At 44.9% G+C, this 12,656-nt stretch overlaps 1 protein-coding gene across 1 annotated transcript in view; it reads left to right on the top strand.

Annotated features, from left to right (window-relative positions):
* LOC102384377 (fer-1-like protein 4) overlaps positions 1–12,656 on the top strand; it is a 118,200-nt gene that overhangs the window by 23,728 nt on the left and 81,816 nt on the right. The window contains exons 12-16 of the mRNA XM_025215733.1: positions 815–923; positions 1,819–2,017; positions 4,133–4,253; positions 4,989–5,089; positions 9,611–9,698. Of these exons, the coding sequence (XP_025071518.1) occupies positions 815–923; positions 1,819–2,017; positions 4,133–4,253; positions 4,989–5,089; positions 9,611–9,698 (618 nt within the window). The remainder of the gene's footprint in view (positions 1–814; positions 924–1,818; positions 2,018–4,132; positions 4,254–4,988; positions 5,090–9,610; positions 9,699–12,656) is intronic.

The raw sequence follows: 12,656 nt of genomic DNA, 5'->3' as shown, positions 1-12,656 counted from the left end.
CCTGGAAGTTTAGCAGAATCTCCAGGGCAAGCCTGAATAGCGGCCAGTGTAGATGGTCAGTGGACATGACCTCAAGGTCAACCATAACTGAATAGGGCTAGCTCCTATTTCACTTTATAACCACCCACATTAGTGCCATTTTTGGCATTTACAAACAGTTCTTATTATTTTATTTCACATTTTTGAAGCTGAGCCATTGCACTGTGCATTTCTTAGCCATTGGATAAAATGGATGGAGAGCAATGGAAAGTTTCCACCCCACTGGGAGCAAGGGCACAGAAAGAGCCCAGGGAGGGCCTTCTCATCCAAAGCAGCAAGCATTTCACTGAGCCACACATCTTCTGGCTTGTGCTGTTCCTCCTGCCCTACATATCTTCCTCTCTTAGCTGCCCAGGGAGCCAGCTTTAAGAGGAGGGCCAAAGGGGGCACTGGATAATACCTAACCCGTGGCCTGGTGGTTAGAACACTATGCTGGGAAGCAGGTGTAGGTTCAAACTACATCTGGATGAGGGAGCCCTAAACCTGGGTTAAATCGTGGGGGGAGAACCTTCCATTCTTCCTCCTAGTAAAACCATCCTGCATCTTTGCTGTTCTCCACTGCCTGGCCCTGTAAGCAGATCAGTCGCATCTGATGGCTTGCACATGAATGTGACTGTGCTGCCAGCTCTGATTGACATGCAGTGGAGATTTATGCCCTAAAGAGATCAGCCAGGATTTCAAGGCACTACAACCATACCATGATGCTCTTCTCAAGCCCGAGCCCAGCTGTTATGCTCAGCTTGATTCTCAGACTAATTGTTCTCTCCTTGTTTAGAATGCATTGGGAACAAAGGAAGAATTCCTCCTCTTTGCTGCTTTCTTTGAGGTGACTATGATAGACTCCTCCATAAGCTCCAAGCCTGTCAGTTTTGAGGTATCACTAGGTACATATTTATGCTATTTTTTTTAATTAAGCAAGAAAAAATGTATTTCTGAGTCTAGTCAAAATAAAGGCAAATTCTTAGACAAACTAGTTTGCCATTATGGTTTTAAAGTGCCCAAACATTTGCTCAAATTGTATACTAAGAATGTGACAGCCCAAAAATGCTGACTAGGTTAGGTTACATGGTGAAGATTATAAATAAGTACATGTTATGTAAAGTAATAATCTAATTATCTGGCAGCCCTTCCCTTTTCATAGTGGATTTATAGATGAGGAAGCCACAGGGGATGTTCCAGAAAGCAGAAGTTCTGGGTAGCTGGTCATGGCTGAAGTGAGGGAGAGGAACAATGGAAAGGGATCTTGCAGTTGAAGAAGAAAATTCAGCAGGAGGGAGGGAAAAATGGGGAAGGAAGTTGGGAAATAAAGAGGGCAGTACAGTGGACAACGTAGTACGATGCTGAGCTGCAGAGCAAAGGATTAAAAGTGTAGTAGAATCACAAGCTTTCAATCTAAGTGAATGATCATACTTAGAAGCTTCAAAGGCTCCTTCAGGTGTCTGCAGCTGTTTCCCATATGAAGTGCATCGGGCAAGGAAAAGCTTTCTCAGGTCCTTATGGGTCTAGTGGGGGCACTAAAGCCAGAAAACAATCTAGAGCATGACCTTGGAACTCCTCAGAGTCTAGGCAAAGTTTCTGTCCAGCCTTCCAGAATCTCCAATTATGCATATGATGTCCTTATGGCTGGATATAAATGCACTTCTAATTCCAGGAACACTGAATGGATTTTTTGTCATCCTCTGATAACTTGCTTTTCTCCTCTGGGCAGTAATCTTCTATCATTTGTGAGTTATAGCAGGTGCCATTCATTGTTTAAAACTTAATCCATTTATCTGCAAGGGAACTATGGAAAAACTGAAGAGATTGTGACCAAAGTTCATAAGAAAGGTGAGAAAGGAGAAGGGTCAGAAGAAAAACAACTTTTGTTGGATCCCAGTTCAGATGATGAGCTGGACATTGAAGTTATAACTCCAGCTACAGGGTTACAAAATAAGTCCATGACTGCAAGTCAAAGACCAGAGCCCACAGAATATGACAGGTGATTCCTCCTCATTATTCTCTCTCACCTGAATCTCACTGACCATTTTTTTTTCAGGTACTGTTATTCCTTAAGATAGGACTCATAGGACTTTCTGCTCTGCGATCTGTGTAACATGGGGGGTGGGCAAAATACGGCCTGTGGGCCAGATTCAGCTTGCCAAGGGATTTTGTCCAGCCCATGGCTGGTCTCTTGACCCCACCTGGCCCAGGCAGGGTGGGTTAGCCTGGGTCATGGCATGTGCAGGCAGTCCCACTACCCCTGGGCATTCAGTGGGGCTGGGTGACATGGCAGGCAGACTCGTCTTCCAGCAGCCCTCTCAGTGGCGGCTCCTTCCGGCTGCCACTGTCAGTTTCTGCTGCCACTGCCAGACCTGGCCCTGCTGCCAGGCACCCCGGCTTGTTTGCCCCACAGCCAGGGGTGGTGGATGAAGCAGATGGGATGGGTCTCCTTGGAGACTAACCCGGGAACCACATGGGCAGGGCGCACAGCTGGGCAGATGGGAGTGAGACGACAGGCAGAGCCAGGGCTGGAGCTGAGGCAGGGATAAGGATTGCAGGGCCATGACAATTTGAGGCTGGGGCCCAGGGCAAAGCCATGATCTGCTGCCCAAGTGTCCTTATCAGTTCCACTGGCAGGGGCATGCTGGAAGCAGATCATGGCTCTGCCTTGGGCCCTGGGCCCACACTGTCATGGCTCTGCGATCCTGATCCTGGTCCCACCTGCCCATACTGCTCCCAGACTCCACTCCCCACCTGTCCCATGGCCGCATCCTGTCTGCCCTGCTGTGTACCCTGCCCATGTGGGTCCTGGGCCAGTCTTAATTAGGATCCTGGGATTGCTGGGTGATGACAGTGCAGGGCCAGGGCCCAAGGCAGAGCCATGATATGCTCCCTGCGAGGAATGGATTGCAGTTCTGTCCCACACTGTCACCGCCCCATGATCCTAATCCCAATCATGGCTGTGGTCCTGCCTGCCCTCCCACCTCTCTCCTCGATGTTGCTTCCCATGTGCCTGTGTCCTCATCCCATTTGTGCAGCTCAGTGTAGGGCAGAGAGACTCTAGGGAGATTTGGTGAGCTGCTGTGGGCAGGGGTGGGGGTGCTGACCTGGCCCACGTTAGATCGTTAAAACTCCTTAAATTAAATCTGGAAAAAATAATTGCCCACCCCGGTTGTAATGTGTAAACTTCTTGATGTACATGCTCCTCCGCCTTGGAGAATGGGATGCCAAACATGACAGGACTTTTAGTTTGTTATTGTTTCTTGCTAGTCAGGTATTTGAGTTATGGTGGAGGACAAGCAGATGTTGTGCCTCAGATATATGGAGCTGCCAGAATGGGCAGGAAGGCAATTGATATGGGACACAAGGGGCAGTCAGTTGAACTATTCTTGTGAGATGTTAGCCTGTGTAAATACCCAGTCCCCCATTCTTACCAGACACTTTTGAGATGTCACTTCTAACTTAGTGTGGGTAAGTTAAGCAGCACTAGGTTCCAGTGAGCCTCTTCCTGTTTTGTTAACTCATTTGTGATGGCAAAGGACAACTTTTACCAACTTTAAGCCATGTCCCTCCTATGATGACAGTGTCCGTGATGGATGAACACACCTAGGGTTATGAAGGAGGCAGCCTGAGTGTCACCCTACAAGCAGGATCTTCCTCAACTGCACACTATGCTTTAGAGAGGAGCCCCAAGCCTCTCATCTGCTGCAGGTGTTCCTAAAGACCACATTCTGTATAGTGGAATTGTTGTCAGGAGTTTCATTCCTGGTATCTGAGTCTAATGCAGGTAGCTGACTAGCTTGACTTCCAAAGAAAGTTCAGTATTGGGGGTCTGAGTAGTTTTCTCCTGTCAAGCAAATTCTAGTTATGAGGGTCATTCCAGGTTGCCCTTGAAGATTTCTTTAACCTCTTGGTTCCACTTGCCTGGGGTTGGCTCTTCTATTTGGTCCATGTGACAGGGTGAGGGCTCTCTCCTCATCACTTTGATTCTGCCTTGGAATGCCTCCCATTCCTCAACCCCATGCTGTGACTAACATGCCTTAATCTTGCTTTCGTTTTGGGGTTGTGCTGCCTCTTTGTCACAGTTGTAACCTGCTCTGCTTACTGTCCTTAGTTTGTACAGCTGCCTGCCCATGATGCATGAGAAACAGTGTGTGTATATCTGGAGCAACTGGGAAGATCACACTTGGAGATTCTGCAATTCCAACTGGATTGTCAAGATAGCAGAACGCCTGGTAAAGTACAGCTGACTACTTTGTAGGCCCAAGTCTTCCTGTTTGCCATGGCTTTTCATATAGCATATAGAATTTTTCTGTAAGACCTGGGGGGTCTGGTAAATGCTGAGTCATCATCTTCCCCTGACATTAGGGCCTGTTGCATAATTAAGCCTCTGTTGCTCATATTGGTTTAATTATTAAACTTGTGAAGTCTATAATGTTGAGAGAATCTATAACAATGCACCTGGGGGCTACTACAATCTTATGCATTCTTGTATTAGTATGTGCATAGCATGTTGTTTTTGAAGAAATGCTATGTTGTTAGAGTTATGATGCAGTTCTTTGGGGAAGCTGTTGCAAAGAGCAGGAGAATTAGCTCTCAGCTTTAATCTATCTAAAGCCAGTGCTTAGGTGGAATTGTTTCTTGGAACTTGGCCTTTCATATTTGGGCTTAGAAACCTAAAAGAGAGGATTTCTTATATATTATTTCTGACCATCTCTTCAAAGCCTGACTTGAACATTATGCGCTTATTATAAGTTATATTGAGGGTATACCCAGATTTCATGTCACTGATTCTTCTCCTATAGGAAAGAGATTTGCAGGACCCTGACAAGTGCAGTGTCTCCAAAAGAGGGGCAATAAAGCTTATTTTATTTGAATGTTTCTTGGGGAGGGGGCAGTCAGGCAATTTTCCCTTTCTGTTTCTGTCTCTTTCATCAAGGCTGGTCTGAATGTAATACTTGTTCCAACAGGAAAATGGCCTGGAGGATGTGGAAAAGCTCATGAGAAGGCCAAAGTCTAAAGCAGAGGAAAAATTTCGGCAGGTACTAGAGGAGTTTGTAGCTGGGTGCAGGTGAGTGAGTCCCTATGTTTCTTAGGTTTCATTTTGAAATCTTTATTATTGTCTGCAACTCAGTAAACTCTAACACCATCCTGTCCCTGTCCCTTCTTGGTTCATCTCATTATAATCATAGCAGTTGGCTAAATGTCAGTATTTTTCACTCACAAATACCCAGACTTCCTTGGACTTGGTTGAAGACTAAATCTGGATGCAGAGGTAAACACTGCAGCTAAGACCTGCTGCTAGTTATTGCTCATTCAAAAACATTGATTAGCATGGCCCTGAGCACGTTCAGTATGTTTGCTTATTACTTGAACCCTGGAACTGAGAGCTTCTTGAACAAGTAGCTCTCACAACCCTGGAGAGGGTCCAGAGAAGGGCCACTCGTATGGTTAAGGGCTTGCAGGCCAAGCCCTATGAGGAGAGACTGGGACACCTGGACCTCTTCAGCCTCCGCAAGAGAAGGTTGAGAGGCGAACTTGTGGCTGCCTATAAGTTCATCACGGGGGCACAGAAGGGAATTGGTGAGGGTTTATTCACCAAGGCACCCCCGGGGGTTGCAAGAAATAATGGCCACAAGCTAGCAGAGAGCCGATTTAGACTAGACATTAGGAAGAACTTCTTCACAGTTCGAGTGGCCAAGGTCTGGAATGGGCTCCCAAGGGAGGGGGTGCTCTCCCCTACCCTGGGGGTCTTCAAGAGGAGGTTAGATAGGCATCTAGCTGGGGTCATCTAGACCCAGCCCTCTTTCCTGCCTATGCAGGGGGTCAGACTCGATGATCTATTGAGGTCCCTTCCGACCCTAGCATCTATGAATCTATGAATCTTAAGTTTGCAGACAACACAAACGGATTGTAAACATGTTGGAGGCTGGGACTGCAATTCAGAAGGATCTTGACAGATTGGAAAGCTATGGAGCTAGCAGGGTGAAGTTCAATGCAGACAAATGCAAGGTGCTACACCTCAGAAAAAATAATTACAAATATAAATCAAAATGGATGACACCTGGCTGGTGGCAGTACTACAGAGAAGGATCTGGGAGTCTTGGTAGACCATAGACTCAACAAGAGTCTATAGTGTGATGCAGTGCCATGAAAGGCAAATATGGTTTTGGGATGCATCAACAGGAGCATTAGGTGCAAGACATGGGAGATGATAATGTCTCTCTACTCAGCACTGATTATGTCTCACCTAGGGGACTGTGTGTGTTTCTGAGCTCCACATATTAAAAAGGATGTGGAGTAGTTGGAGAGGGTCCAGAGACAGGCAACAAAAATAATAAAGAGCTTGAAAGGCAAGTCATATGAGGAGAGGTTGAAGGAGCTAGGCATGTTCAGCTCATGGAAAAGGTGCTTAAGACATGATAGTAGTCTTCAAATACTTGAAGGGCTGCCATAAAGAAGAGGGAAAACACCTCCTGCTGCAGAGACAAATGGCTTGAAGTTTCACCAAAGTAGGTTTAGATTGGATACCAGGAAAAATTTCTTCACTGTTAGAACACTGAGGCAGTGGGATAGAGCCCACAACTTCCCTAGGCAATCTATCACAGGAAATGTTTGAGAAGAGGTTGTACAGCCATTGGTCCGGGACAATCTAGGCATAGCTATGCCTATGTTCTTTCCATGCTTCTGGACTTTGGTGCTTGCTGCATGGGGCAAGGAGGGAGTTTTCCCCCTTGTGCTGCTACAGGTGTCAGGGTTTTTTTGTTTGTTTGTTTAGGCCTTCCTCAGAAGCATTGGATTTTTGCTAAAGCCAAGGCTATGGATTGGGACTAGGTGTGCCAGTGCTCCTACTAGGATTTAAACCTAGAGGTTCCTAACTAGAGAGTCTTGCCCCTCTGCTCAGGTCAAACTGATTGCTGTATTTGGGGTCAGGAAGAAATTTTACCCCATGGTAAGATTGCTGTGTACTATGGCAATTTTTGCCTTCCTCTGTGACAGGGGGCCATGGGCCTCTTCCTGGGGTCTTTGGAACATATATTAGCAATCTTTGCAGCAACAGGGCATTGGCTACTGTGGCCCCCTGCTTTACCTATGGCAGATTAGAGTGGTATGTCTTGTGTTGTGTCAGGGTTGACTATGTAGTTTTGCTAATAGGTTAGACTGGTTTTGTATAGGATGGTTTGGATAGAGCTGATCCTGCCTCAGGCAAGAGGTTAGATTAGATATCCTATCAGGGTCCTTTCCAGCTCTACTTTTCTGTGATTATGTGATTCATGTGGTGGGAGAAAACTCCCTGGGGTTTATTGTCTAGCTGTAATTTGATAGACAGACAACACGGGTAAAGACAGACAGCTGTTTATTTGTTTGAGCAAAGACTATAATGTAAGCAAAAGGCAAAATGGCCCCCCCTAAAGGGTGAGGCGATTTTTTATATTTATTATAATAAGGCAAGACTTATAGGGTTAACAAAAAAGCAATATTTGGGTGGTGCTTTATAAATCTTTGTAACAGCATATTTTTATTAAGCTGAATTAGCACTTTTTAAAAGCTAAAAGTTAAATAACAGTAACATTATAATATGTTAGCAAAACCTTATACAGTAGTAGATATTTTTTAAGGACACAACCACTGCACCCAGACCAATGGCTTCCCTGTCTTATCTTATTTTTTGTTGTAGCTGATTTTTTAGCACACAGACACAGATCCATTTTTTAACTCAGAAAATGTTTAATATAGTTAAAATGATTACTTGACACAAGCAAAGGTTTAGCTATCATTTTGCCTTGTGGTCAGCTACATTGTTAGGCCACAGGTCATGCCTTATATTTAGCTATAAAGCTAATATTTCTTAATAATCCAAATTATTGTTAACCTAACAGTATGCTATCAGAAAACTATTTTATTTTAAAATAATAACAAACATGCTCACCACATTCATAGGCAAACTCTGGAGAGCATTCAATCCTTGCATTATAGGGAACCAGTCAGAAATAATAGTTCTTTATCTTAGATAAAATGTGGTCTGTCACTCCCTGGAGAAGCTGGAGGTTATCTGGAAAATGTGTCAATTGAAATGAACCAGACTTTGTTAACAAGTGATGTGTGGGGTGTGATTTGCTTTTTAATTTTGCCTAAGGGTGGCTCCGCTTCCAGTGTTTAGGGAAATGCTTCCTGTTGGACTTTTGAGGCAGTGTAGTTTCCTGTGAAGTACATAGTTCTCTAGAAGATCCCTGGGCAGTAAGCAGAGTGGGTCTATGCACTGCACTGTACTCAAGTATTAAAAGAAATGGATTTTAGTGGAAGAAAAATATATGGATACTTTTGCTAAAGTTCAGGCCCCTTTTGTGGTTATGGCCTTTAAGATCTAAGAGGAAGCTGTCCAGCTGATAACATTAGTTACACAAGGGTATACACAAGGGTAGGGAGAGGATATGGACACACATACATTTGGGGCACTTTCAATAGGGGAACATTTCAAAAGTTCAGCAGCTGGTATATTTTGTTTGTTATGGTGAGTGAGCCAAGAGTGATTCAAATATAGCAAAGTCCCTCCAACTTTAACCCTGGATGAAGCAGAGTTCCCTTTTTAAAAGGGCTCCACGTACATGTGTCCACATCCAGAGGAGTGGAGAAAGAGAAGGTGGAGGAAGAAAATCAAGAACCAGAGAAAAAATCATCTCTCTTTTTTTGCAAAGCCTAGGAGCAAATAGGTCACAGTTCCTGTAGCAACTGCGAATGGATCACAGCCTGAAATTTAGTCAGTTTGACAAGGCGAGCAGAATGTAGTCAGGTGCCAAACCTGCCATTTTTTTACAAGTGCATCTGCTAGGATTTAAAATGCATTTCCTTCCTCATTCCCTCAGAAAGGGAATGGAAAAAGACTGAAGTCCCATTTATTGCAACTTCCCGAGGCAGGGCTCTGCTTCACTTCCTATTGGAGGGCTGACCAAATATGCTATGGAGGGGGGAAACAGAAGGCAACCTTTTTTTGCTGCAGTGCCACAAAGTAAGCCCCACCCCCTTCCTGAGTGCCACTCTGGTTCCTTTCCCCTGCCTGATCTGTTGCTTTGTTCTCTCCTCCCTCCTGGAACTGTTGCTCTGCTCTCCTCCCTGCCTCATCTTTCCTATTCTTGCTGTCTGCCCAATCTGCTGCATACCTAACAATGTGGCTGCACATGCCACAGGCTTGCCATCCCTGGTCTAACACTAGAAGCAAACTGAATGAGAGCCTTCTCTCTCTAGTCCCTTTTAGTTATAGTGCATTTAGGGACAATTTATAACTGCAGAAGGCAGTTGGGATAAGTATAAAGAGGGGTGGGCAGCTGGGGCTGCTGCCACAGGTAGCCCAGCCCATGCTTCTGCCCCTGCTGTTGCCCAGCACATAGATGCCAATAGTCATGCCTCTGATGGAAGGGATTGCATTTCAGAGTGATTGTTTGCTTTTAGTGGTTTCCCTTTAATTATAGTAGTGTTTCAGATTGCATAACTCCCTGTATACTGAGCCTTGCTCTGTCTGTGGGATGTGGAAATTGCAGCCCTTGGACCAGAGTTCATGCTTGCTCTCTCTCTCTCTCTCTCTCTCTCATTGCAGACAGTATTCACTAAATGCAGAGAGAAAAACAATGACACGTCCAAACAACCTCGACAGATGTCGGATGAAGTCCCTGACGCACAACATTGTAAGTTGTATACAGTCCATGGGGAGTGGGGTGAACCAGTGGATGGGCAGTCATTCTGAGAGTTCAGGAGGTGGCAGAAGCTAGAATTGCCAGCATGGGAGATGGTCAGAATTCAGTCTTGCAGCATCACCTTGTCAATCTTAGGTACTTACAAGACACATGCCATAGGCATATCGGAGCATCTTGAAGCATGGCTGTGCTGTTATCCTCCATGTAAATATGGAGCCTGAGGCACGAAAAGGCTACATGATGCGCCCAAAGTCGCACATGAAGCCTATGGCAGAGCAGGAACGTGAACCCAGGTCTTCCAGGTCTGAAGCTGGTACCGTAACGTCTGGATCAATCTTCCTCTTCCACATCTTCATGCAGGGTGCTTGTAAAGCTCACTGACACCTGCCAGTTCTGCAGGAGCTATATTATTTGTGTAGTGATTTGTTTCATGCCTCTCAGTGCATCCTCCTGAAAAGTCTCTGGAGCTCTGTAGGTATGTGGAGCTCTTTGTGGGCAGACTTGTTGATTCCGGTGGGGTTCAGTTTACAGGATCAGGGCCCTGGAAGGCTGAAGACACTGCCTGCCTACACGAGGCCATCACTGTCAGCCTCAGCTTAAGATAGTCACTGGGGAAGGTGATAAACCTCATACTATATAAACTCACGAAGTATGTGACATACTTTGGAACTAATGCAATCTGTGATTGCTGACCCTTGCCATACTACTGACCTTTGTAGAGCTGACCTGGGTTCAAAGAACCGGTTCTGTCTCTCTTACCAGCACAGCTGTGAATTACACCTTTCTATAACCATCACCGTAGAATACCCTGCCCCCACACTCAACAAGAGTAGCCAGAACAAGTGCTTGAGTAATCTGTGGATTGTTTCTTAAGGGACAGTTTGGCAGTATTCATTTCAAGAGGAAGTTTCTTCCTATTTCTGTCAGTCAGTGCTTGGTTTAAGACGTAAACTCTCTTACAGATGAGTATCTCTAGAAATGTATAATCCTTTAGAGGTGATATGTCCCTGGATATTCTTATGATTGAACCTGGTTCATTATAAATCTTAGTACATATCTAGGCACAGTCATCTCATTTCAGAAGAACTGTTGGTATGGTGTCCAGGGAGCCCACCCCAAGATTATGTAGGGCTCTAGACATCAGCCCCTTGAAAGTACTTAGTACAGAATCATAGTTGGAAGGAACCTCAGTAGTCATCTGGCCCCGACCCCTGCATGAACACAGGTATCCTGACCATTGTTTCTTCAGCTTCCTCTTGAAAACCTCCAGTAAAGAAGATTCCATCACTTCCTTGAGCAGTATATTCCACTGCCTTACTATTCTAACAGTAAAGAATATTTTTATGAGATCTAATCTAAATAAACTTTCCTGCAATTGCTAAACATTGCTTCATGTCCTGTCTTCTGTGGCAGGAGAGAATAGCTATTCTCTGTCTTCTTTATGGCAGCCCTTCACATATTTGAAGACTGCTATCATGTGCCCCCTTAATCTCCTTTTCAACGTAAACCTGCCTAGCGTTCTCAACCTTACCTCATATATGTTACCTTCCAAGCCCTTTATAAGTTTTGTTGCTCACATCTGGACCTTGAGAACATCAGAAATGCCATACAGAGTCAGATCAGTGGTCCATCTAGCCCTGTATCTTGTTTCTGACAATGGCAGGAATGGATGGTCTATAAGGTATATCTAGAGTGATCTTTCCTTGCTCATTACCCTCCATAGCATCCACCATCATTGGTTTAGAGATGCCAGAAATTACATATCTGACCCTCTCTAACTTTTCCACATCCTTCTTAAAAAGTGGAGCCCAAAACTATACACAGTATGCTAGCTGAGGCCTAACCAGTGCTGAGTAATGGTACTGTCCCCTCCCGTGTCTTGCACCTAATACTCCCGTTAATGTTGCACAAAATTACATTTTTTTGCAGCTGTGTCACTTTGCTGGCTCATTAAGTTTGTGATGTACTCAGATCTTTGTCAACAATGCTTTGGCCTAGCTGTTATCTCCTGTTCTGTATATGTGCATTTTGCTATTCTTCCCTTGGCGTAGCATGATTAGTAGTGACAATCATGGTGTGCACTGCTTCCAAACATTGGATTAACAAATGCACAAAGACAGCACCAAAAGAGTGATGTTTGAGTTACCTTTGAGGGAGACCCAGCTCAGTTCAGTGCTGACTGCAGGATGGACATCTGCAATGATCTTGGGACCTGTGTCAGGAGGTATATCAGAGAGGAGAGGGTTCCAGAGAAATATTCAAGTTGTGAAAATTTATGAAAACCCAGCTCTGTGTTTACAGGTTTCCATCATTCTCCCAGATCCACTGCTTCAAGTTCTCCTGAGCCCAAAAGTAAAATACAGTTCCCAGCAGCATTCAGAACCTAGGACCCACCAGCCTTTTAAATATCCATTCCTTTTGCATCCTGGACTTCAGCAAAGCTTTTGAGCCTGTCTTATAACATTCTCATTAGGAAGCTAAGGAAATACACTCTAAGTTACAGGGGTTTAGGTTGTAGCCGTGTTGGTCTAAGGACATAGGCAGACAAGGTTCCTTGGGTGAATTTGATATCTTTTATTAGACCAACCCAAATGGTTGGAAAATACTTATTAAGCAAGCTTTTGGGTTCAAAAACCCTTCGTCAGGCTAAGGAAGCTGCAGCAGTTGGTGTGTGCTCTTCCTGGATGGAATGAAAAGTAAACAAGCCAGGGGCTGGGCTGGGCTGGGGAGTCAGGTGCCAGGTAGATTGTAATGTATCAAAAATCCAATGTCTATGTTTAGTCCCTGATCTCTAGTATTCATGAGGTTGATGAAATGGAGCTCATAGGCTCGTCTCTGGGAAGTGTTGTGTAAGTTTCCCTTGAGGATCAGGACTGAGAGATTGGAGAGAGAGTGGCCCTCCTGTGAGAAATGTGCCCCCACCGGTAATTGGGTATTTCTGTCTTTGAT

Source organism: Alligator sinensis, unplaced genomic scaffold (assembly GCF_000455745.1).
Source record: "Alligator sinensis unplaced genomic scaffold, ASM45574v1 scaffold705_1, whole genome shotgun sequence".
Taxonomy (NCBI): Eukaryota; Metazoa; Chordata; order Crocodylia; family Alligatoridae; genus Alligator; species Alligator sinensis.
The sequence above is the reverse complement of the archived record's forward strand: the minus strand, read 5'-3'. Positions and strand labels throughout refer to the sequence as shown.